This window comes from Phoxinus phoxinus (genome assembly GCF_949152265.1).
Source record: "Phoxinus phoxinus genome assembly, chromosome: 7".
Taxonomy (NCBI): domain Eukaryota; kingdom Metazoa; phylum Chordata; class Actinopteri; order Cypriniformes; family Leuciscidae; genus Phoxinus; species Phoxinus phoxinus.
Genome location: NC_136882.1, coordinates 19,871,813 through 19,896,551, shown reverse-complemented (window position 1 = coordinate 19,896,551; position 24,739 = coordinate 19,871,813). Strand labels below are relative to the sequence as shown.

Here is a 24,739-nt window from a genome sequence, read left to right as displayed (position 1 = left end):
ACATTTGAATCAGGCAGCACTGCACAACAAGACGCCTCCATCCCCGTCTCCGGTTTCGTGTCAGCCGGTCCCTGCATCACATATCCAGCCAGTCGCTCATATTGTGGGCAGGATGCCATACAGGTGCGTCTTGACAACCCATCCGCATTCTGGTGATTTTCTCCCTTGCGATGCTGAATGGTGAACTGGAACTCCTGCAGGCGTTCTATCCACCGTGCCACCTGTCCCTCTGGCTCCCGGAAAGACAACAACCAACGTAGGGAAGCATGATCTGTTCGGATCACGAAATGAAGACCACAGACGTGATGTCTGAAATGGCTCACTGCCTCCACCACGGCTAAGAGTTCTCGTCGGGTCACACAGTAATTACGCTCCGCCCTGTTGAAGGCCCGACTATAGTAGGCAATCACTCTCTCTCCCTTTTCCCCCTCCTGGGAGAGAACCGCACCCAGACCTACATTGCTGGCGTCTGTATCCAGGATGAATGGCAATCTAGGGTCTGGGGTGGCCAAGACGGGCATATGACACAAAGCCTCCTTCAGGCTTTCAAAAGCCTGCTGCTGTTCTTGCCCCCACTGGAACCGCTGTGATTTCTTTGTCAACTCATGGAGGGGAGCAGCAACAGTGGCGAACCCAGGGACGAATTTCCGGTAATACGACGCTAGTCCTAGGAAAGCTCGCAACTGCCTAAGGCTGCACGGGACCGGCCAATCGCGAACAGCTGCTGTCTTCTGGTCATCAGTGGCCACCCCTGCCGCGCTCACATAATGGCCCAAGAAGGTCACGGCTTTCTGCATCAACTGGCACTTCTCCGGGTGCAATTTCAGGCCAGCCTGGGCTATTCTGGTCATGACTAGATCGAGAGCACTCAAGGCCGATTCAAAGTCTTTTCCATGCACTAAAATGTCGTCTAAATAAACCAGACACACCTCTCTTGGAATACCCTGGAGTACCCGCTCCATCAGCCGCTCAAAGGTTGCCGGAGCGTTGCACAGACCAAAGGGCATAGTCTTGAACTGCCAGAGGCCTGTCCCTGTCGTGAAGGCAGTCTTTGGTCTCGCATCAGCACTGAGAGGGACCTGCCAATACCCGCTACGCAGATCTAGTGAAGAGAACCACCTGGACCCAGTGATCCGATCCAGAGACTCATCAACCCGCGGAAGCGGGTAGGAGTCCTTGACAGTCACTTCATTCAAGCGTCTGAAGTCGACACAGAAACGCCAGCCACCGTCCTTCTTGGGGACCAATACCACCGGCGAGGCCCACGGGCTTTCCGATGGCTCTATAATTCCCGAAGCTTTCATCTCTTCTAGGCAGTGATCTGCAGCCGACTGCCTTATGGGAGGTAACCGCCGCGCACGTTGCCGGATGGGTGGTGCATCCCCCGTGTTTATACAATGTTGTACCAACTTCGTCTGCCCGACATCACTGGCTGAGGCAGCAAAGAGGTTATCATGGCGTTTCATCACTCGCCATAATTTCTGCTTCTGCAGTTCTTCCAAACCCTCACTACTTCTCTCCCAAACAGCTTTTGCTGCTTGCATCAAAACTGGGCTCTCCTCAACTTGACTGCAGTTCCCACCATCAGAGACGGCTGGGGGTGGAATGGTGGGAAGCCCGACTGCAGAGCCAGACCATGGTGTCTCTACAGACTGTGACGTTGGTGACAAAATTGAAGAGTTTGGACCCGGGACTCCCTGTGCTTGTGAGCCAGGATTCAGACGACCCACGTAGTGCGACTGAGGACCCATCCATATAGAATTAAAGTGAATTGGCACCGAACATTTTCCAGCTAGCGTTAGGGTCGCTGCCCTCAAGTCCAAAACCGCAGCTGCCTGGTGTAGGAAATCGATACCCAGGAGACAATATTCTGGAATCTCAGCGGCCCAAACCCACATAACTGTACTGTGTCCCTCCACACAGATTTCCGCCTCACAACGGCCCATCAAAGTTGCTTTCTCACCCATGACAGTGACCAGGGGAAAACGAGCTGGCTGAAGGACCCTCCTTGTCAAGAATTTAGGATGAATAATGGTGACTGTAGAGCCAGTATCCAACAAGGCCCGCACTAGTTGTCCATCCACTTTGGCCTCAATTCGGCAGCACTCTACTGGACTAACCAACGCAACAGACGATCCACAGGGAGGTTCTGAAATGGCTGATGGGCCGAGAGCACCTCCCTCTACTCCGGCCCCTGACCATTTCCCGACGGCATAGTGGACCCAGCCACATCCAGGGTCGCACATTCCCGGCGCAAATGACCTGTTTTTCCACAGCGCCAACAAATCATAGGTTCCCTCTCGGACGTATTCACCTTAACCGTTTGCGGGTGAGTCTGTTCCCCGGAACATGCAGCAAAAACCCTGGGGCGGCCAACATTATTGTTGCTTAACGTTCCGCTGAGCCGTTCATCCAATATCCCCTCTATAACCTGCGCTTGATCAAGGGCTTCGTCAAAGTTAGATGGCTGAGCTATTCGTACTTGCTGTCGCAACCGATCTGGGGTCAATCCCCGTACAAACGCGTCCAGAACCAATGCATCCCTCACGCTTTCGCTGAACGTTGGGTAGCTGCGATGGGCTAAGTGTCGCAGGTCAGCCATAAACACACCCAAGGGTTCTTTTGGTTGACGAATCCGCTCCTGAAACTGCTGCCGTAAGGCCAGCGGGGGTGTAATGTCCCCAAAGCGGCGAGACAAAGCCTGATGCAACGCGTGAACACTATACACCTGACTTCCCTGGACATCCAGCAGTACCTGTTGTGCATCGCCATCTAAAGCCGCTGCGAGTTGGCCCACTCTCTCGGCTTCGTCCCAGCCATTAGCCTTGGCCACCAGCTCAAACTTCTTCCGGAACGCCTCATAAGAAGAATGACCATCATAGCGCCCCAATTTCAGACAGCTACGGGTTTTACAAGACCCCCGGTCAGGCATGAGTGTGACGGACTGCATTGGCCGGTTAGAAAAGGAGCAGCCAGTGGGTATGGGTTCTCTGGCTGGAGATTCTAAGGGCCAGCAAGGAGAGGTTGCTGATAAGGTTGGACACATGTCCCACACTGGCTGAGTTTCCATTGTTTGTCTCCTATTACTCATTATTGGTAAGTCAGAGTGCTTGTGGACACAGCTCATTTGGTGGGGGAAGTTATATGGCAGTGCAGTTGGCCACTGAACGTTGTAAGAGGGAGCGATTGAATAAGGTTTATTAATCTGTTCTGGTAAAACAAATGGATTAGCTCGGCTACCAACGGCGCTGTATCTCTCTCCAAAAATCCCCTCTTTGACATGCATATGGCTCGTTTGTGGATAATTATAACTGTAGCTTGAATCTTCAGGATTGAAAGAAAGGGCTTCATCCGCTTTGACCCATACACAGCATCTCTGTTTACCAGCTTCTCTCTCCGCAATTCGCGAGACAGACCGGATGTTTTGATCCTCGCTGATTTCCGTTTCCGGGTCAGCCGACCGGCCGCGCCCGCGACCTCCCGCGATCGGAGTGCTCGCTATGAAATCATGTTCACCAAAAGCACGAGACATGATAAAACAGGGTGCGGGGGTCTGTGGTCTAGTTTTAAGTGAATATTCTTGATCACATTCGTTCAGCAAAAGCGGCAGAAAAGGATTATTGGGCGATAGTGTGCTAATCAGCTCATTTCTTCCGTCTCGTAACGTTAGATGCTTTCCCTCGGGATTACGCTCATCCCGCCCATGCCGGGGCTCTCCCCTGTTCTGCTCTAACTTCTCAGCGGATAATTGAAGCGATCTTACCGGCTTATTCTCCATCGTCTTCTGGGAATCACGAGTAGAAAGCTGTGGTTTTAATGTCCCACTTCTGACACCAGTGTGACGTCGTGCACTTTCCCAGAGAATCAGACAGCAGACGAGGATCCGGTTTATAAGCACCAAACGGCTGAGGTTTATTTCCTGAACGTGTACAACCTAAAACACGGGTATCAGGAGGTGTCCTAACTGTTCCCAAAAACAGAGATGTCTCTCCTCTCCCTTTTCTCTCCCCCCTGTCAGATTCATCTCAAAAACCGCCCGCCTCTCCCTAAGCCCCTCCCCCTTAACCATTTCCCTCCCGGACACCTCCCCCCAACAATAAGTGAATCAAGTAAGCATATTTATAACAGAGAATAAACAGCGTCAGCGCCACAGTATTTATTTTTCCTACCATGGAAGTCAATGGGACCAGTTAACTGTTTGGTTACTGATATTCTTCAAAATATCTTCCTTTGTGTTCAGCAGAAGAAAGAAATTCATACAGGTTTGAAACTTGAGGGTGAGTAGGCTATATGATGACAGAATTTTCATTTTAACTTGAACTATCCCTTTAAGGATTCTGTTAAAAGAAAGCAAAACAGCTTTTTTTTTTTTTTTTTTTTTACTTAAAAAAATATTAAACAAATGAATGGTCATATAAACATGGTTCAGGCAACGCATACATTAATTATCTTCACTGCATATATTTATAACAACACGAAATAAAAAACACAGCCCTGCTTTTTGTTTTCATTAAAAAAATATGAAACATTACTGATCATTAAAACGTACTCGGTTACTAACGTAACCTCGGTTCTCTCTAGGAGAGGGAACGAGTACTGCGTCGAAAGAACGCTACGGGAAAGTATTTCTTTGTCGAGATTGAAGCCTAAAAATTAATCCTTAATTTTGTAAACATGTAAAACGCTTTTCTGTAGCATACAACCCTAGGCGGAGCAATATCGCTCACCCATTGGCTGCTCCGCCAGAAAAGCACAGCCTATGCGAGGCCAGAGACGCTGACCAATGAGGGCGCTTCGCGCCCATTCTGCGTCATCTCCCGCCGAAACAGGCGTGGCCTAGGTCTATAAATACGAGCATAGCTGTCTAACACACCGATTTTCGTCACGAAAGCGACGCAGCGTGGGCACGCACGGCATGAGACGCAGTACTCGTTCCCTCTCCTAGAGAGAACCGAGGTTACGTTAGTAACCGAGTACGTTCTCTTACGTAGAGTTCTCTCGTACTGCGTCGAAAGAACGCTACGGGAACCCCATGTAAAACGCCGTGCGTGCTCTTGGACCGACACAGACACCTAAGGGCGCGCGCGCCCTGGCATACAAGTGCCTACCCCAAGAAGTATAGGGAGAGCGGCTAAAATAGCATCATCCCTTTATAGTAGTGCCTCTAAGGGCATAATAACATATATATGAAAATATTAAATATATATATGAGGGGTAATAGCATGCTCATGGGACACCATGTCAGTGAGTGATGCTTAAACATTGAAGTGACCTGGGCCGCAACGTGGGGCAGGAACACTAAAACATAGTCTTCTAGACCGAGAGCAGTTTAGCCTGCAGCGCAGGAACCTCTAGGTTATAGAACCGTATAAATGTAGACGGGGAGGCCCAGCCTGCCGCCATACAGATATCTTGTAGCGAGATTCCACTATACCAAGCCCACGAAGAGGCCATGCCTCTCGTAGAATGTGCTCTGATGCCCAGGGGGCATTCCAAACCTCTAGATGCGTAGGCTAGCGCAATGGCATCCGCTACCCATCGAGATAGACTCTGTTTCGTCGCGGCTCGCCCTTTAGAGCGCCCACTGAACGAAACAAAGAGCTGCTCCATCTGTCGAAAAACAGCAGAGTGGGACACATAAGCTCTCAATGCCCTGACCGGGCAAAGGGAGCTATTTCCGTCCTCCGAGGCCGGCAGGGCCGACAGGGAGATGACCTGAGCCCTGAACGGTGTGTTGAGGGACTTAGGTACGTACCCATGCTTCGGTTTCAACACGACTACAGAGTCGTTTGGCCCGAACTCCATACAAGAAGCTCTAACTGAGAGCGCTTGCAAATCCCCCACACGCTTCACTGAAGCGAGAGCCAGAAGAAACACGGTCTTGAAAGACAGGTGTTTCATGTCAACTGAGTGAATAGGCTCGAAAGGGGCCCCTTTCATAGCGTTCAACACTGTAGAAAGGTCCCAAACGGGGACTGAAGGAGGCCTTGGAGGGTTTAACCTCCTGGCTCCTCTAAGGAAACGGACCACCAGGTCGTTTCTGCCCAGTGAATGGCCAAGCGTTGGATTAACGAACGCTGATATGGCAGCCACATAGACTTTGAGCGTGGATGGGGTTCTTCCCTTATCCAACAGTTCCTGGAGGAAGGAGAGAATCTCCGTTTCCCCGCACTGAAGCGGTGACAGACCTTGGTCTGAACACCAGCCAGAGAACACCGACCATTTGGAAGCGTAGAGCCGTCTAGTAGAACGGAGCCCTAGCCTGTTCGATCGTGTCTAACACTCCCTTTGGGAGGTTAGCGGGTACCCGTTTATGGCCCATACGTGTAGGGACCAGAGCTCCGGGCGAGGATGCAAAATCGAGCCCTTGGCCTGCGAGAGGAGGTCTCTCCTCACTGGAACCGGCCACGGGGCAGTACTCTTCAGTCACATCAAAACTGGGAACCTGGGTTGATTCGTCCAGTATGGAGCGACTAGTAGCACCGAGCATCCGCTTTCCTTGATCCGCTCCAGCACTTGAGGCAGGAGTGAGACAGGGGGAAAAGCATAGAGCGGACGGCGGGGCCAGACACTGGCCAGCGCGTTCGTGCTCTTCGAAAAAAATTCTGGGCAGTGAGCGTTTTCCTGGTTTGCAAACAGGTCTATTTCCGCTCTGCCGAACGTTTTCCACAGCAGACGCACTGTCTGTGTGTGTAGAGACCACTCTCCCGTCGGAACATTGTTCCGTGAGAGTCTGTCTGGGCCTACATTCAGGTGGCCTGGCACATGCATTGCTCTCAACGAGCGCAGGTTGTGCTGGGCCCATACCAGTATGCGTTCCGCTAACCTGAATAGGTTTCGGGATTTCACGCCCCCCTGGCGGTTTATGTAGGCTACTACCGACATGTTGTCCGAACGGACCAGGACGTGGTGCCCTTTTATCCGGGGACAAAAACGCCTCAGCGCAAAGTCCACCGCCATCATTTCCAGGCAGTTTATGTGCGGTAGTTTGGCTCGTTCTGGCCACTGGCCAAAGAACGGTCTGCCGTCGAGCAGTGCTCCCCAGCCTGAGGTGGACGCGTCCGTGGACACCACCTTCAGGCTCGAGGAAGTCCCCAGGCTTACACCTGACCGGTACCAGTCTGACGCTCTCCATGGTGTCAGGGCTGAAATGCATTCCTGATTGACCTTGAGGCGATAACGACCGTGCAACCATGCTCGGCGCGGTACGCGCGCTTTCAACCAGAACTGCAGTGGGCGCATGCGCAGCAGGCCCAGCTGCAGTACCGCTGAGGCTGAGGCCATGAGGCCTAGCATTTTCTGAAATCTCTTGAGCGGCACTAAATGGCCGCTGCAGAAGGATTTCGCCATTTGCAGGGTGTCCTGCCTGCGCTGTGATGACAGCTGTGCTGTCATAGACAGCGAGTTCAGATCCAGTCCTAAAAAGGAGACCCTTTGACTGGGAAACAGTGAACTTTTCTCCCAATTGACTCTCAGACCTAAGCACTCGAGGTGATTGAGTATTAGTGTCTTGTGGTGAGCGAGTTCTGAAGGCGATTGAGCCAGAATCAGCCAATCGTCCAAATAGTTCAGAATTCGAATGCCTCGGAGTCTCAGGGGTGCCAGCGCCGCATGCACACTGTAAATGTACGAGGTGCTAGGGATAGGCCGAATGGCAGGACTGTGTACTGATATGCCCGGCCCTCGAAGGCGAATCTCAAAAATCGCCTGTGACGTGACGCAATTTGTATGTGAAAATACGCGTCTTTCAGATCTATCGCCATAAACCAGTCTCCTCGGCGAATCTGCGCGAGGATTTTTCTGGTCGTGAGCATTCTGAACTTTCGCCTTGCTAGCGCTTTGTTCAGACGTCTTAGATCCAAAATGGGTCTGAGACCCCCGTCTTTCCTGGGTACCAGGAAATATCTGCTGTACCAACCCCCTTCGCTTTGAGCTTGAGATAAAGGCTCTATGGCCCCTTTGCTCAATAGCTTCGCTATTTCGGCTCGAAGTAGGTGTGCTACTTCTGTTTTTACCGTGGTTTCGACTTTCTCCGTGAAACGGGGAGGGCGTCGATGAAACTGTAGCGAATAGCCTCTTTTTATAGTCTCTAGCACCCATTCTGAGACCCCGGGAAGTCTTTCCCATGCATCTGCACGTGTGACTAGGGGTTGAATGTAATCTGGGCCCTGGTCGCGAAATGGCGGCGACACGAGAGCAACCGTGTGCTGTAACATGGACGCCGTGGCGTGTGAGGCGGGGGGCATGTTTAACACAGTATGCATCCCGCGCACGCTCGGCTCTCTGAGTTGAGAGCACTTGAAAGCGGGCACGCTCACTACATATGATGCACAATCGAAAGAGTCGATTTTATGTGTGCAAGCCCTGTATTGTGTGTACGAATGGGCACTGGTCGTGGGCATACAGTTACACACATTACATCATCGGCTGTGGCCGGGACACCGTGTAGCACAGAGAGTACTGTCTATCAGAACCGACTGACCGTGCATTCGTTTCGTTTTTACCGAAACCACGGGACATACAGTGTGTAGTGATTGTGGGCACTGAAAAGCGGGCACGTTCACTAACTTACATGTGACGCACAATCGACAGAGTCGATTTTATGTGTGCAAGCCCTGTTGTGTAGGGCTGTGCTTGTGTGTACGAATGGGCACTGAGTCGTGGGCATTACGGATACACACATTACACCATCGGCCGTGGCCGGGACACCAGAAAATACATTTTCAGATTTACCTGGGGCGTCGTGAAAACGGCGTTTGTGTGCAGGCAAACGGGCCATGATGCCGATTTGGTGACTGCAAAATACACTGGCACGGTCGCGTATGTTGGGACTGTGCGAGCGAGACATTTTAGTGAAACCCGGCCGCGGCGGGATTTTAACACTGTAACGTTAGCTTTCCTCGAAGCAGAAGTGCGCATCCTGGCTGAAAACGGGGCTTTCCGGGACTCCGCGATTTCTTCGTGAATTCAGGAAGAAAAAGGCGCGGGTCTTGAGGACGGTAACGTACGTTCCTCTGCAGAAAAGCAGCCATCCAGCCGGTAAGCGCATCGATGCTGGTCTTTCTCCGTCGACGCTCACGAGCGGCGGGGGAGGGGAGATCCTCGGAGCTCGCCCATCCCTTGCTACCCGAAGCGAGGAGAGAACAGCAGTCGTCCTCCACAGACGCGGTTTCACCTTCCTCGTCCATGACGGACGCGGCGGCACACAGCGGCCCTTGTCCGTCGGTCAGAGAGTCCAGCGAAGCGGGCGGAGAAGCTGGCGGCAGCAGCGGCGAGCACCTCGTGGTGGAGATAGGTTCCGGGCTCCGCTGAGCACGGCGCTTTTCACGGCGCGGCACTGCAGCGGGCGGAAAGAAGCAGCTTCAGTAATGAACCCCAGGCGAGTCCGCAGAGTCACCGTAGGCATCCAATCACAGTGATGGCAGCCGCCATCGACGAGAGCTGAAGCTGCGTGATCCTTACAGGCAGGAAACACAAGCACGTGGTCCCCGTCGCTGAGCGGGGCTCTACACGAGCCACAGGAGGTGCGAGGCATCTTGAAAAAGACGCTCGGCTCTTTTAGTGGTGGAAAAACTGTGTGTCGCGACGGCGAACACACACACAAAACACACACACATAATGTAAAGGATATTCCACGCCGGAGAAGCGCAGCAGGGAACGGCGGCTGAAGGCGGCGATGACCAGCGGCTTCAGGTAAGAGGCGCGTCCTGCTGAGGTGCTTGTTTCAGACGGCTGTGGCGGCTCGAATCCAATCCAACGATGCGTGCAGCTTCGTGAATTAAGAAAAATCGGTGTGTTAGACAGCTATGCTCGTATTTATAGACCTAGGCCACGCCTGTTTCGGCGGGAGATGACGCAGAATGGACGCTCATTGGTCAGCGTCTCTGGCCTCGCATAGGCTGTGCTTTTCTGGCGGAGCAGCCAATGGGTGAGCGATATTGCTCCGCCTAGGGTTGTATGCTACAGAAAAGCGTTTTACATGTTTACAAAATTAAGGATTAATTTTTAGGCTTCAATCTCGACAAAGAAATACTTTCCCGTAGCGTTCTTTCGACGCAGTACGAGAGAACTCTACGTAAGAGAACTGACATTTAACAACCAGAGACAGGGTTGTGTCATTTTATTTTATTATACATGTACATACAGTGAAGAGAATGTATAATAAAATAAATATAAAAAAATATTCAATATATTTTAAAATATATAAAATAAAATTACATAACCCTGTCTCTTTTTTTAAATCTCAGTTTTAATGATTAATAATATCCAGTATAAAATTATAAGTAGCCTAAAAGGTATAAGAAGCTTTACAATGAGAAATAAAGCAAACAATTCAGTCAAACATAAGTCAGCTCTCTAATTGGCTACAAAGTTAAAGTTAAATAGCCTAAATATATAAAGTTATGAAACTTCACTTTGCCCTCAGCCAAAACGATTTGCCATGGAACAAACTATTGTCACGAACCACACACGGGAAGCAGGGGTTAGATCCATTCACAGTTTAATAGGGTTATCCGTACTCGTAAACGGTCCAGGCAGGGGTCAAAACCAGAGAAGCAATCCAAAAACATAAAACGGGCAACAAAGCAGAACTCAGAAGTGGTGTGATAATATTCAAGGACTCCGTGACAGACACTAAAACTGACAGGGTATATATATACACACAGAACTAACAATGAAACAGGGAAAAGCTGGGAACAATGATGACGGGGAACAGCTGAGTGCAATGAACAAGGGGGGCCAGGTCCATGGAGGGGAACAGAAACAAGGGGTGACGACTTAGCCGGCGGCCAGGGCGAAACCGACAGTCCATCGGGAGGCCAGGGCGGAGACGACCCCTCGGGCGGCCAGGGCGGAGAAAGCACCGGTTCAGGCTCAGGAACAGACACCGGCTTAGGCTCAGGAACAGACACTGGCTCAGGCTCAGGAACAGTCACGGACACCGGCTCAGGAACAGACACCGGCTGAAGCACAGTGTCCGGGGTTCCAACCAGACTGGAGGCTGCCATCTGGTGGTGTGTGACCCATCAACATTAACACCAGTAGAAACACAGGACAGTTTATGGGAACTTTTTGATACTCGTATCCATCAAACCCAGATGATACACAATGCTACAGCTGATGCCACAGTGGAAGTGAAAAAATACATCAACGATGCGTATTTGCCCAGAACTCATGATCCACTAACTTACTGGAAAGAGAGAGCAGTAATCTTTCCTCATTTGTAGGCTATGTCATGGCTAAAAAATATATTTGCATTCCAGCAACAAGTGTCCCTTGTGAGAGGATTTTTTCAAAGGCTGGAGAAATTATCTGTAAAAAAAGAAGTAGGCTAAGTCCTTCCACAGCAGAGAAATGAATATTTTTGAATAAAAATATCTAAAAAAGTGAGACATTGTGGCTTGATTTATTTTTTTAATATTCATTTTGCAGGACCAAAATAACATTATGCACAGTGAGGAGCCTATAGGTTACAAGATTCACATATTAGAAAAGTACAATAATAAAAAAACAACAACAATTTTAATGGCTCGTCAAGGTTGTTTCAGATCAACACCTGCAAGTGACCACTAGGTGTCACCGTGGAGACGGGTGTCGGATTGATTCGAAGCCTCGAAACAATATGGACCATTTGGTTCAACTGTTTCATTGCTTCGCGAAGCCTCGATCTGCCCATCACTACAAACCGGGCAACAAAGCAGAACTCAGAAGTGGTGTGATAATATACAAGGACTCCGTGACAGACACTAAAACAGACAGGGTATATATACACACACACAGAACTAACAATGAAACAGGGAACAGCTGGGAACAATGATTACGGGGAACAGCTGAGTGCAATGAACAGTGATTAGCGCAGACAAGGGTGATGGGGATTGTAGTCCAATAGTGACTGACACCTGTGGGGGAAGAGGACCTCTAGTGGCTACCCAGGGGACATCACCCAGACATTGTGACAACTAGATTAATGAGACCAAAGATTGACTAATTATATCTTAAGTTTAACCACTACACTAGAGACATCAGAGCCAGCAGCAAACATCAGAATGACTAGCCGAGGAAAAGCTGTTCCAGTCGGGGTTAATGAGAGTTGAACGCCCGGTGATCGCCTGGATCTCACAACTCTGAAAACGTCAGATACATTTTTTTCAAATAGGGGCTATCTTTTTAGCTCTAAACAACTACATTATCGACTGAAACACTCTTAAAATTACATTTTGTGACACAATATAACAGTAGTATTTTGATATTACGGGGATTTTCTCCTCTGCTATTGACGCTTTCTGGTTGATGCGAGATGCATTCTGGAATACCTGTCTGTTTCAAGTCCGCACAAGTCACCTCTCGATGCATCCTCGCTGAAAGGGGCGGATCAAGAACACATCCTGGGATTTGAACTGGACTTGGCTAGATGTGAACTTTGAATTGGAACAGTACTTGGGCAGCGACTGATGACGTTTCACAAATCCACAAGAACACAAGTACAGACAAGTATGCATATTGAGAAACGGCCAAAGGGACGAGCCATTATTTAAAACTTGAACTTAGCCATATGGTGCTACTTTAGTGCAACTTCACAAATCTCAGCAAACAAATACTCTTTTTCACCCCAGTATTTCCCTTGAACTTTCTACTGATACCTACTGATGCATGAAGTTTGCTTATTAACTGCTTCTACTTCACACTAGAGTCTCCTTCTTTGGACATTTAATTTTTATTCTTGTGCTCATTTAGTTTGGACAGTTTTTATATTCTTTTTATGTTTTATAAAGCACATTGAACCAGTGAAACATGCTAAGCACATTCAACATTGTTTTGTTATTTCTATTTACAGATCTGTCAAATTGCAAGACGTAAATGGTCATGTGATCTACACACGGCAGGCTCCATGAGCGCCATAAATAAAATAGCCTTTTGGTTTTGTTCGAAAGCACTGTCATTTTCTTTCACTTTACTTTTTTTTATGAAAAAAAAAACTGGTTCAACTGTTCTTTATTGTAGTACCGCAAAAATATGTTTTAAAAATAAGAATCATTGATACGCCTCATGCTCATGAATCTCATGCCACCCATATTACTGAAGCTCCTGTACTCTCCAGGCCTGAAGTAGGACATCTTGCCTCTGTAGTGGGGCTGCTCATACATGAGCCAGTGGCCATCCATCACATGACAGGACTGGCAGTGAGACATACGGTAACGGTCCATGACGTTGTCAGAGTCATCCATCATCTCGTGCATCTGACCCATGAAGTTCTCTCTCTCATAGATCCTCATTCTGTAGGACCGCCTGTGCTGCAAAGGTGAACAGAAATTTACAATTTGTGCTAAATTGTTATAAGAGCATTTTGTGAACACTATTGGGGGGAGTAAAGTTGTATGTATTATGCTCTTACCATAGGGATCATACGGCAAGATCTGATACACTCATTCATGCCAAACATAGACATGTAGTCAGCATAGACACCCCTCCTGAAGAAATACTGATTTCCCATGTAGTTGGGACGGTCATACATCATGAAGCAGCCACTCTCTATTCTGCAAGAGTGACAGCGACTCAGGTAGGAGGAGAAGTCACCACAGTCACCCATACACTCAAAAGAGCGACCCTGGAAGTTCCATGTCTTTGTAGAAGATTATCTGTTTTGGAACACAAAAGAAACAATGAGACACTTGTGTACTTTTAAATGAGTAAAAGTAGCATCCTAAAGATATACTATTGTTTTTATATTTAAGTATCAGTAGTACTTACCCTGCCTGTTACGTGCTAGCGTTTTTCTTCCCTCCCCTTTTTGTTATTGGTTGTTGCGTTTCTCCCCTCTGCTGTTGGTTTCTTCCTGTTTTCCCGCTCTCTGCTTTCTCTAAGTGTGTAGGTGCTGTTATTGGTCGGAGGCAACCAATCATCGGCTGTGGTTCAGCATAAAAGGCACTCTGAAGGACTGAAGAGGAGAAGCTTGGAGTGTTTGTTGGCTGGTGCTATTTTTGTACTGACTTATGGTGGTTCGCTTACTTGCTCTTTTTGTTTGCTTATGCAGAGGAGTTTTGAACCTGATTTAATCTGCACTGGTTCGAAGAGAAAAGGAAAGAATGTCACGTGACATACATCTTGCATGCATGTAGAAACAATGCTGTTAGACACACTAGGGAAGGAGCGTGTGCAACTCTGTGTAAGTTTTGTTTTGGTTAGTTAGTGAAGTTTTAGTTATGGCGTGTTAAGCGCTGAAGATTTCTTTATTTCCTGTTTTTGTTTTCAGTTAGTTTAGAGGGTGGGGATTAGCGATTGTGCTTTGGTTTTGTTGATTTGTTTGTTTAGCACCGCTCATCTCTCTCTCTGTGACTTATTTCAATTATCATTTTTCAATTATTTAGCTTAAGTTGTATATAGCTGTAAATAAGTTTATTTGTTTGTTTTTTCTTTATTTTCAATTATAACATTTGTATGGAAAATAAAGCGAACCACCTGCTTGCAGTAACTTGTTGTCAGTGAGTCTTTCGCCCACGATACTCCCCAGAGATCAAAACTAGAGGAAAGTGTTCAAATTATATTATGTACGTCTCCTTCATACCTGTATACCATCAGGGGACGTACAATATAATTGAAACAATGAGACACTTGTGTACTTTTAAATGAGGTAAAGTAGCATCCTAAATATATACTATTGTTTTTATATTTAAGTATCAGTAGTACTTACCCTGCCCATGATGGTAGTGGTAGTACACTCTAAAAAATAAAACATTGGGTCAACAAAAAAAAATATGTTAACGTTTTCCACTAGAATTTTTAAGTTAAGACTGCTGGCATAATTACATTAATTCAAAGCGATGTTTTGAGTATGGTGAATTACCTTTTAGTCCACAATAAGACGCATTTCTAAGTAACATGAACTTAATAACTTTCAACATGAATGCAAGTAATTAAGTTGATCCAACATAATGTTTTAAGTTAGGTGAAGAAGTTTTTTCCTACCGAAGCTTCGAAGCTCAAAAATGGTATTCGGACCAGCCCTAATTTTAAATAACACAAATGAAATGACTGACTTTTATAAGGAATTATGTATATTTTTAAACAGCTTTCCAATCACTATTTATCTTTTTAGCACCATTTTTAAATTGTAATATATTTATCTTTTAAACATACATGTAACATTCATCTTTTAATATATTTCCCTTTCAAAACATTTAAATGAACTATAATATTAATATATTATAATATTAACATAATTAAAGAAGTCGTTTGACATACGTTATAACGAGTCATTAATGTCCTTTAAATTATATGAAGCTATATATTGTGAATTTAAACATTTCTCGAGTCGTTTACCAGCGGCAGACGTCAGGAGGACCAGCCGAGGTAAAGGCTGTTCCAGGCGGCTTACATGGGCTCGAGCACCCGGTGATCCCCTGGGTCTCACACAACCCGAAAACGTCCGATCAAATGTTTTAAATAGGCGCTATCTTTATAAATAAACCACAGATTTGAGCTTTAAACAACTACATTCTCGACTGAACTACTCTTAAAACTACATTTCGTGACACAATAACAGTAGTATTTTTAAATTTCCCGCTGCACTTGCCTCTCCCAGAAGAAGCGGATTTCGCCTCGACGCGCGTCAATTTCGCTCCAAACGCTTGCTTTTTATGAGCGTCCATTTCGCATTGGACGCGCGAATGCATTCATAATGTTCAAGCGTCAAATTAGACGCGGCAGGCGCGAATTTGACGCGCTATTCGCGTCCGGTGTGAATGCACAGTTACATATACTATCAACACTCAACTCAAATTTCAGAATAAGGACTTCGAGATTTCGGTATTACTATACAGTAGGCTATCACCAACAGAATCCTGAGCGAATGCAAATGTGTAATTAAACATAAAATTACTAACCATTCACCAGATTGAGTTTCAACTGTGTGGTCCCACGTCTGGCATTGAACATGCATGCGCGCGGAAACTGTGGGCCGTTTACACGTCATCAAATTGCATTTTACATTAGCAGAACTTAAAATTAAATTATTTTTGATTGACTGAAAATTTTAAACTCTGACAAGTCATGATAGTATATTGAATCAATAGGCATAATTTGTGTGTCATACAAGCTCAATAAAATAACAATTACCTGTAAAAAGTCTAACTGTATCTCAGAACTTGATTTTTTATTTCACAACAATATGTATATTTAAGTAATGACTAAAGGTCCTCTGAATTAGTTTTTAGAGTGTAGTCTTTTAGAGCACTTTACTGGTACACCAACGCTATCTCAGTTCGTACGAATTTGTACGAGTGATTAAAAGGTGGCTAATTTGTACGACCTCACTCGTACGAATTTGTATGATTTGTCTAAACCCATGTGATGGGTAGGTTTAGGGGCGGTCATTCGTATGAATTCATACGATTTTGGCAAATCGTAAAATATGTACGATTTAGCAAAAAACTTACAAATTCGTACGAGTGAGGTTGTATGAATTGGTACGAATTAGCCACCTCGTAAAATTGCCCTTACAACCTTCCCAAACCTAAAGAAAATGTGCCTCCTATTGTGGAAACTCCTGACAAAGCAGCATGGTATAGAGGCCCATGAAAAGCTAAAGTGCTTTTGTAATATGTCAAATGTAACTGTAGCGTTCGAGGGCGAACCAAACACAAATGAATCTTCCAGGTGATTCGTTCAAACATAATTCCACCCAGAACTCAACACTCCAGACCCCGGCTCCAGCCAGTCTACCATAGCCAACGAAAACCCCCCAGTAAGGAATTTATGGCCTTGAGAGATGAGCCCAACAACGAAGAACGTTGTCGAGTTAGATAGTTTGGGAAAGACTGATTGGTTCAGAGATGGCCCGGCTCTGGCACCCACCAAGATTAATGACATGTAAAACAGACCTCCTTTTCTTTGAGGACCTTTGAACGACCTCCTCAAAACCCACAGAGACTAAGACTTTACATATAAAATTACATAAAATCATCCCAAAACAATTCTTGATGAACTTCTTACCAAACATAATCCAACTACATAATTATATATTGTGTTTACAACCTCTATATGTGTGTCTATTATGCTTAGATCATATAAGTCATGTAATGGTTATAACTATTAGATGTTTGAATGAAAGTGTGTCATGCTTCCTATCAGTACGATCATATGTTCGTAATTCAAAAGATGGCTTGATTGAAATCTGTGTAAAATGTTTCGTATTCTTATAATAGTAATGATGTCTAAACTGTGGCCTCTGTACTCTGTAGAGTAAAGAGATCACAGATAACGCATGATTTACGACGTGAGGTGAAGAAAATGCCACCTCTCAAATAAAGACAGTGCCTAATTGGTCAGAACTCATCCAGGAGGCTGGACAAACATTTGAGCTTAAAACCCGAACAAAGATTCAGAAGTTTGGGGGGGGGGGGGAAAAGAAGTTTAGAAAGAAGGAAGGAGGAGTAGAAGGAAAAAGACCGTTAGCGGAAGAGCAGATTTACTCCCTCCAGACAAGTAACCATGTAACGTTAGACGAGCGGACGAAAGAACCCAAATCAAGATCAGAAGAACATGGGTTAAACAGCTTCAGTCAAGCCATCTAAACTCGCCTCACTTTTCTTTATTTCTCTTAGTTTTCTTTTCTTTCCCGTTGAAAGTCTCGGTTCTAAGTTAAGTTTTGCTGCAAAGTTTCGTTTAAACGATTCGACTGTGAAGCCTGCTTCCAACTTCAAAGACTTTCCATCCATCCGCCAACACACCACGTGATTGGCCGCCCAAGACATCCAGCCACGAGAAGACTGCCAGCCAATCAACGAACCCGGGAAACCCCCTTTTACGCCAACAAAAGGAATCCCCAAAGGAACGCAAAAACAAGCAAGTAACCTCCAGACTCTTAACTGAACTGGTGCATTAATATAAATTGAATAACCCGCCTAAGAAACGATAGAAGGGTTAAATTAAGGATTGATGGTTCGTTCAGGTCATGTCTTATAAGCGCATATAGAAACTTGGGATTTCATCACCTTGCTCTTAAAACTCATTCTTTCCTCACTCTCTCTCTTTCTGCAACTCGTATGAATGTGTGTGTGCGTGTGTTTGTGTTAGATATTAGTTTTATGTGTTAGAATAATCAATAAAGTCTTGCTTATATTTGAAAGATAATTGTTCTTGTGTTATGTGCTTACGAATTTAATGTCTTAAACTGCTGATCTAAGTTACCTTGCTAATAAATAGTGTTTTCACTATAGTTTGTATATTTATATCCGCTGCAGAGCTGCAGTTACGGCCCGTTCAAATGAACGCTGAACGAGTCATTTGCTCGGCCGTATGAATGATTCTTTTGAAGATTCCCTATAAATTAATTCATAATTCCTTTGAGCTAAATTGACCCTTACAAAGGTATTATACATAGTAAATGTTGTTACATAACTGAATCTCCTGTTTGTAGGTTTATCAGTCTCAAGTATCCAGTAGATGGGTTTGCATCTTGATGTTTCTTTTGTGCTGAACGAACAATCAAGTGAACCTACAGTCATGAGATGTAATGGTGCGTTCAAGTCATCTCGTATTTAGATTTTCTATTGGGTTAAGGTCAGGTGAGTTAGCTGGCCAATTAAGAACAGGGATACCCTTTGGCACTGTGTGCAGGTGCAAAGTCCTGTTGGAAAATGAAATCTGCATCTCCATAAAGTTGGTCAGCAGCAGGAAGCATGAAGTGCTCTAAAACTTCCTGGTAGACGGCTGCGTTGACCTTGGACCTCAGGAAACACAGTGGACCAACACCAGCAGATGACATGGCAACCCAAAACATCACTGACTGTGGAAACTTTACACTGGACTTCAAGCAACGTGGATTCTGTTCCTCCAGACTCTGGGACTTTGATTTCCAAATGAGATGCAAAATTTGCTCTCGTCAGAAAAGAGGACTTTGGTCCACTGTGCTTTATTAAATGCAGAGTCAACGCAGCTGTCTACCAGGACATTTTCAGAGCACTTCATGCTTCCTTCATTTTCCAGCAGGATTTGCACCTGCCCACACTGCCAAAAGAACCAAAACCTGGTTCAATGACCATGGTATTACTGTGTAATGGGCTTTATGCACAGCTGCACTACTTCCTGAACTTTAGCCAGCTCCTTTGTTTCCTGTCTGCCATTATTGGACAAACTGATTAATCCAGGTGTGCCTGACCAACAACAATAATCAGACACACCTGGATTAATCAGTTTGTCCAATAATGGCAGACAGGAAACAAAGGAGCTGGCTTAAGTTCAGCAAGTAGTGCAGCTGTGCATAAAGCCCATTACTGTGTGATTTCATGTAATATTCTAATTTTCTGGGATTTTGATTTCATGGGTTTCATAAGCTGTAAGCCATAAAAATCAAAATTATAAAAAATAAAGGCTTGAAATATCTCACTGTGCATGTAATGAGTCTATATAATACATTAGTTTTACCTGTTAAGTTGAATTCTTGAAATAAATCAACTTTTTGATGATATTCTAATTATATGACCAGCACCTGTATATACGTTTGGAAGATGTAAACCTCAAAATCATATCAAAATCAAAGTTTGAAAGGATAATGTGTAGCCACTTGCCTTGCCACAATTCTGTTCTTTTCACTTAAATTACAAATATTGGGAGGAGGAAAAAAGACTGTGTTCATACTGTGTTCTAAGTCCAAATTCACACATTTGATCAATAGATCAAACCACAAAAAGTATGTGTTGTAACAATGTTTTTTAAATGTTGAAGTATATTAGAACTATATTCAATCAGAAGAATTTTAATGTAATTAATGTAGTGTTTTAATGATTTTTTTTTAGCATGTTCACAAAAATACATTTGAAATTAGTTCAAACAAATTGTTTGACAAAATGAAACATTTTATTGTGGAGTGTAACCTGTAGGTTCAGTCGAAATGGTCCACAATGAATGCACTCTAAACGTTTCCATACTGGTCTGCTGAGTCAGGAGGTTGTCCTCAATCTCAATAGCAAGCACACAGTTTTATTCAGTTCACTCGGTATAAAAGTAAGGGTGAGACCTGTCAGGAGGACAGAGCAGTGTAAACGGAAGAGCATCCAATAATTAAATAAAAAAAATGACAACCACCAGCATGAGCACGTGCAGGGTAAGTAATCATATACATAACAACAGAAAACCGCTTTCTCTCTCTCTCTAGTAGAATGCAACTGAAATGCATGCATACCTCCAAATTCCTAGTAACCGCTTATCTTTAATCTTCTCAGGCCGTCTTCTATGAGGAGAGGAATTTCCAGGGTCGCTCTTATGAGTGCATGAGTGACTGTGCCGACATGTCCCCCTTCTTGAGTCGCTGTCACTCTTGCAGAGTGGAGAGTGGCTGCTTCATGATGTACGATCGTCCCAACTACATGGGAAATCAGTATTTCTTCAGGAAGGGCGAGTATGCTGATTACATGTCTATGTTTGGCATGAGCGACTGCATCAGATCTTGCCGTATGATCCCTATGGTAAGAGAAAAATATATACTTCACATAATGCTCTTATAACAGTTTAGCACAATTTTTACCTTTCTGTTTATATGTGTGCAGCACAGAGGATCCTTCAGAATGAAGATCTACGAGAGGGAGAACTTCATGGGTCAGATGTACGAGATGATGGATGACTGTGAGAACGTCATGGACCGTTACCGCATGTCTCACTGCCAGTCCTGTCATGTGATGGACGGCCACTGGCTCATGTATGAGCAGCCCCACTACAGAGGCAAGATGTCCTACTTCAGGCCTGGAGAGTACAGGAGCTTCAGCAATATGGGTAGCATGAGATTCATGAGCATGAGGCGCATCAGTGATTCCTTCTATTAAAAAGTTAATTGTATTAATGTGAGAAAATGTGTGTTATTTGACAATAAAGCACTTCTGAACTACTCTCTTAAAACAATTTTGTTTAGTTTTAAGCATAGTGCAATGAAATCTAGTAAAACATCAAAGCCATGGCCTGTAAGTACTTTACTAGGACGGAGACACCATTATTTATTGGTCAAAAATTATGACTTTTATAATATTTCGAACAACTTTAGAAATCCTGTATGAAATTATGGATCAATCACTGTAGTCATATTGTTTGGTCGATATAGAACACAAGTAATTTGATTGAAAACTGTTCCACTCTATTTGAATCTTCATTCACTTTGGGTCAGGATATCTTTAAACCTTCAGCCTGACAAAAAGTATCTGAATGTATTTTCTGTATACAAAATGGTCTATAAAATGGCAATGAATTTGACAGGACATTTAAACAGGCTTCCACCAATTGAAATAACATTTGGTAAGTGTCATTACCAACATTTGCTGACGGTATGAGCAGAATAAGCATGACCATGAAAAAGGTGTAAACAAATATGTAATAAAATTTGTGAATTATAGCTTAACATAATAACCAATAGTCTATTAAGTTTGGAAGGTTGTATTAATTCAAGCAGAGTTTACCCAGTTTCCTTTAAGAGGCTGCAACTACAGTACATTCGTTCATTAAAAATGTACCCCCTCTGACTACATCTCAGTCTGCATATTGTAGTCATATTATATTAACAGTCATGTGCTCTGAATGTGCCATTATATCACATCCATGTCCAGAGGTGTAAAGAATAATCAAATATTCCATTCAAGTAAAAGTAAAAAGTATCTAATTTCTCAGAGTAAAAGTTACTGAGTTAGCCTACTTTTTTAACAGCGGGAGTGTGGTGGGGGACTCTCCCGTGTAGGGTTGTAACGGTATGAGATTTTCAGTCTCAGATACGTTATTAAACAATTATTTAAAAAATGAAACGGTATTATTAAACTATGGTAATTATTATCAGTTAGAAAGACAGTTAAATTAATGAAAATTAATTTTGGTTTAACAAATGCTTAATTATAACAAACTTGAAACCATTTGTTTGTTTATTAAAAATTCAATAATACATCTAATCAACTAAATTCAATAATTGATTATGAATTAGATTAACAACTTATTTTTATCATTAATAATGTATTAAAATGTTAAGTGATGTTAAATGTTAATATTAAGAATAATAGAGCCGAAATGTATTTTATACAGAAAAAGAATTGATCTTTTTATGATTTAATAAAAAAAATTTTATTATATGAGTGGTAATCAAATACAGTTTTTAACTGTTAAAATTATTTTAATATAGCGTACTAGTAGACGAAACGGCGCAGCTCATTCACACTGATTTACACACACGCAGAACAAGCCGATTATAGATTTATATAACAGTCTTTTGCGCTTTAATATTCACAGACCATGTCGCTATTTTATTGTACAGCTCTACTTTCGATTTATTCATCCATCCATCAGTTTGCGTGTTTTAAGTGATTTATTTGCGTTATACTGTAAATGACTAGATTACGGGATTCCCTCTGCATCACGAAAATTATTCGGCCTTAAGTAGCCTAATTCCTAACTATATCATCGAGTCGTTTGTTGTGGTAGTGATTAGACGAGATCTGTGGTGACATCACAATTGTACTGCATTGTGAGACATATAGGTGCCTGAAGTGTACATATGAAGTAGACTCGCTCCCTCGGTCAAAATCGAGGGAACGAGGGTCTGTCCATATAAACTTCCCTCGTCCACTTCAGAAGTGGAACACACTTCAAAATGGCGGCAGGGATTCCCCCGAGGTGAAGTGCTTAGGGAAGTTTGCAAGTGCGTGTCTAAATGTGGACTGGAACGCAGCCATTGGCCCTGTCCCAAATGGTACCCTAAGCACTCGCGGTCTTCCTCTGAGTCCGCACTTTCGTGACATAACGCCGCTTTGACTGTATAGGGAAGAAGTCTGCTGCGGAGTGCGCATCAGTGCGGGCTCTGCAAAAGTGCGCATCAAGGGCACAAATCGACCGCAGAATGGGTGCTCGCGAGCACCCTTCTGAGAGCTAAAATGACAAATGGGACACCCTACGGTCTCACGGACTTAACGGACACGCGCACGCGGCAGCCATAAGTCCACAAGACCGAAAGTGCATATGAAGTGTGCCATTTGGGACAAGACCACTGTCATGATTATATTGGCGCTTTTCCACTGCATGGTACGGTACGGTACGGCACGGCACGCTTTGGCGCTTTTCCACTGCATGGTACGGTACGGCTCGGTTCGGTACGGCTCACTTATGGCGCATTTCCACTGCATGGTACGGTACGGTACGGTACGGCTCGCTTCGGCTCGCTTTAAATGGTACCACCTCTGTTGAGGTTCCAAGCGTACCGTACCGATACTAAATGTGACGTGAAAACACTGCAGATCACTGATTGGTCAGACAGAATCGTCACTTCAGCGTCATTGTATTTGCGACACGAGACACTAAACAAACCCGCTAGATTTAAATAGCCAGATAACAGCCAACGCGGTAGCACCTGTTTTTAGAGTATTTACTTGACAAAAAAAGTTAAAATAAATCAAACAAGAAATGGCTGAATCGTGGTCAGTGGACGAGGTGCAGACGTTCCTCTCGTTGGTTGCCGAGGAGCGGAATTAGCACAGCTCTTAGCCGCACACGGCTACCACCGGACCTACAACTATTAACGATCAGTCCCACCCACTTTGAAGCGGTACTGCAGTGGAAAAGCAACCGAGCTAAAGCGAACCGAACCGTGCCGTACCGAGTCGAGTCGTACCACGCAGTGGAAAAGCGAAGCGAGCCAAACCGTTCCGCGCCGAGTCGAACCATACCGAGCCGAACCGAGCCGTACCATGCAGTGGAAAAGCGCCATATGTCTTTTCATGTGATTTCCCTTTAGTCATGTGATCCTGCCATGTGTTCCCTTGTCTGTGTCATGTTGTCATTGGTTGATTGTTTCATTGTTCACAGGTGTCCCTTGTCTTGTCATTAGTCTTGTGTATATCTAAGCCCTCTTGTTTGCCATGTGTTTTGTCAAGTATTGTTAACTGTAACCACTGTTTGTAAGTGTCATGTTCATGTTTATGTTTTTGAGTTCATGCCACGTCATGCTTTTGTTTTATGTTTGATCTTGGATTTTGTTATATGTGAATAAACTGCACTTGGGTTCTCTTCAAAGTTAACTTCAGTGGATCCTTTTACAACACCTCAATTCATGGTTTGGATTCTTGAATAGCTTTGTTAAATTAAGAGAAACAAAAACAGAAACAAGTCCTATAAAACAAAAAAAAACTGACTGAACACATGAAAGGGTACTTATAAAAAAATACAAATAAAATGACATGTCATCACCAATCAGTCATTTCTCAATATCCTGGATCTGACTGAGACCTAGATTCGGCCAGAAGACACAGGATCCTCTGCTCTCTCCACCAGTGTCACTTAAAAAAATGTTAAGGAAACTAGTTTAGAAAATATTTCATAATATATAACACATTTGTAATTGAAGCAACTAATAATTGCTCAATCTGCAAAAAAATAAATAAAAAAAAATGTAAATTTATATCCATGTCTCTGTCCCTCTTTGTACAATATTTGATATAACTGTTAAAGAGATTAATCTCTGATCTACAATGCTATGTCTCCCTCAACTCTTCAGCTAATTGCTGACAATGTTCTTCACAAACTAAATTAATTACCATCACCAATAAATTCTCAGAACTGCAAACTATCAACTGTTTTGCATTCTGAAGACTAAAATCTCTAAATTATATAGATACATTTTTAAAAAATTGGATTAGGTGCAATTATAGATTATAAAAGCAATATCAGAATTTAAATATCTGCTATAAGAGTTGTTCTAGCAAAAGTCACTCCAAACACTTTG

The 24,739-nt window shown here is 44.3% G+C and overlaps 1 protein-coding gene and 1 pseudogene across 2 annotated transcripts; one reads left to right on the top strand and one right to left on the bottom strand.

Moving 5' to 3' along the window:
- Nucleotides 1–13,019: 13,019 nt before the first annotated feature.
- LOC307002172 (gamma-crystallin M2-like) lies at nucleotides 13,020–13,634 on the bottom strand (annotated as a pseudogene). Its single transcript has 2 exons — nucleotides 13,394–13,634; nucleotides 13,020–13,292 (listed from the first exon to the last, which is right to left on the bottom strand). The product of its transcript is annotated as a gamma-crystallin M2-like (transcript).
- A 6,331-nt stretch (nucleotides 13,635–19,965) lies between these two features.
- LOC307002168 (gamma-crystallin M2-like) lies at nucleotides 19,966–20,878 on the top strand. The gene is made up of 3 exons (XM_079619484.1): nucleotides 19,966–20,101; nucleotides 20,220–20,462; nucleotides 20,544–20,878. Exons 1-3 carry the CDS (start codon nucleotides 20,072–20,074, stop codon nucleotides 20,814–20,816), a joined length of 546 nt encoding a protein of 181 aa, XP_079475610.1. The 5' UTR covers nucleotides 19,966–20,071; the 3' UTR covers nucleotides 20,817–20,878.
- The last annotated feature ends 3,861 nt before the right edge of the window (nucleotides 20,879–24,739 follow it).

Bases quoted from the DNA above. Each gene is read 5' to 3' on its own strand.
- LOC307002168 (XM_079619484.1), top strand. From the start codon at position 20,072: ATGACAACCACCAGCATGAGCACGTGCAGG. The intron at 20,102-20,219 runs GTAAGTAATCAT...TAATCTTCTCAG, and splicing joins CCAGCATGAGCACGTGCAGG to GCCGTCTTCTATGAGGAGAG. The intron at 20,463-20,543 runs GTAAGAGAAAAA...ATATGTGTGCAG, and splicing joins CTTGCCGTATGATCCCTATG to CACAGAGGATCCTTCAGAAT.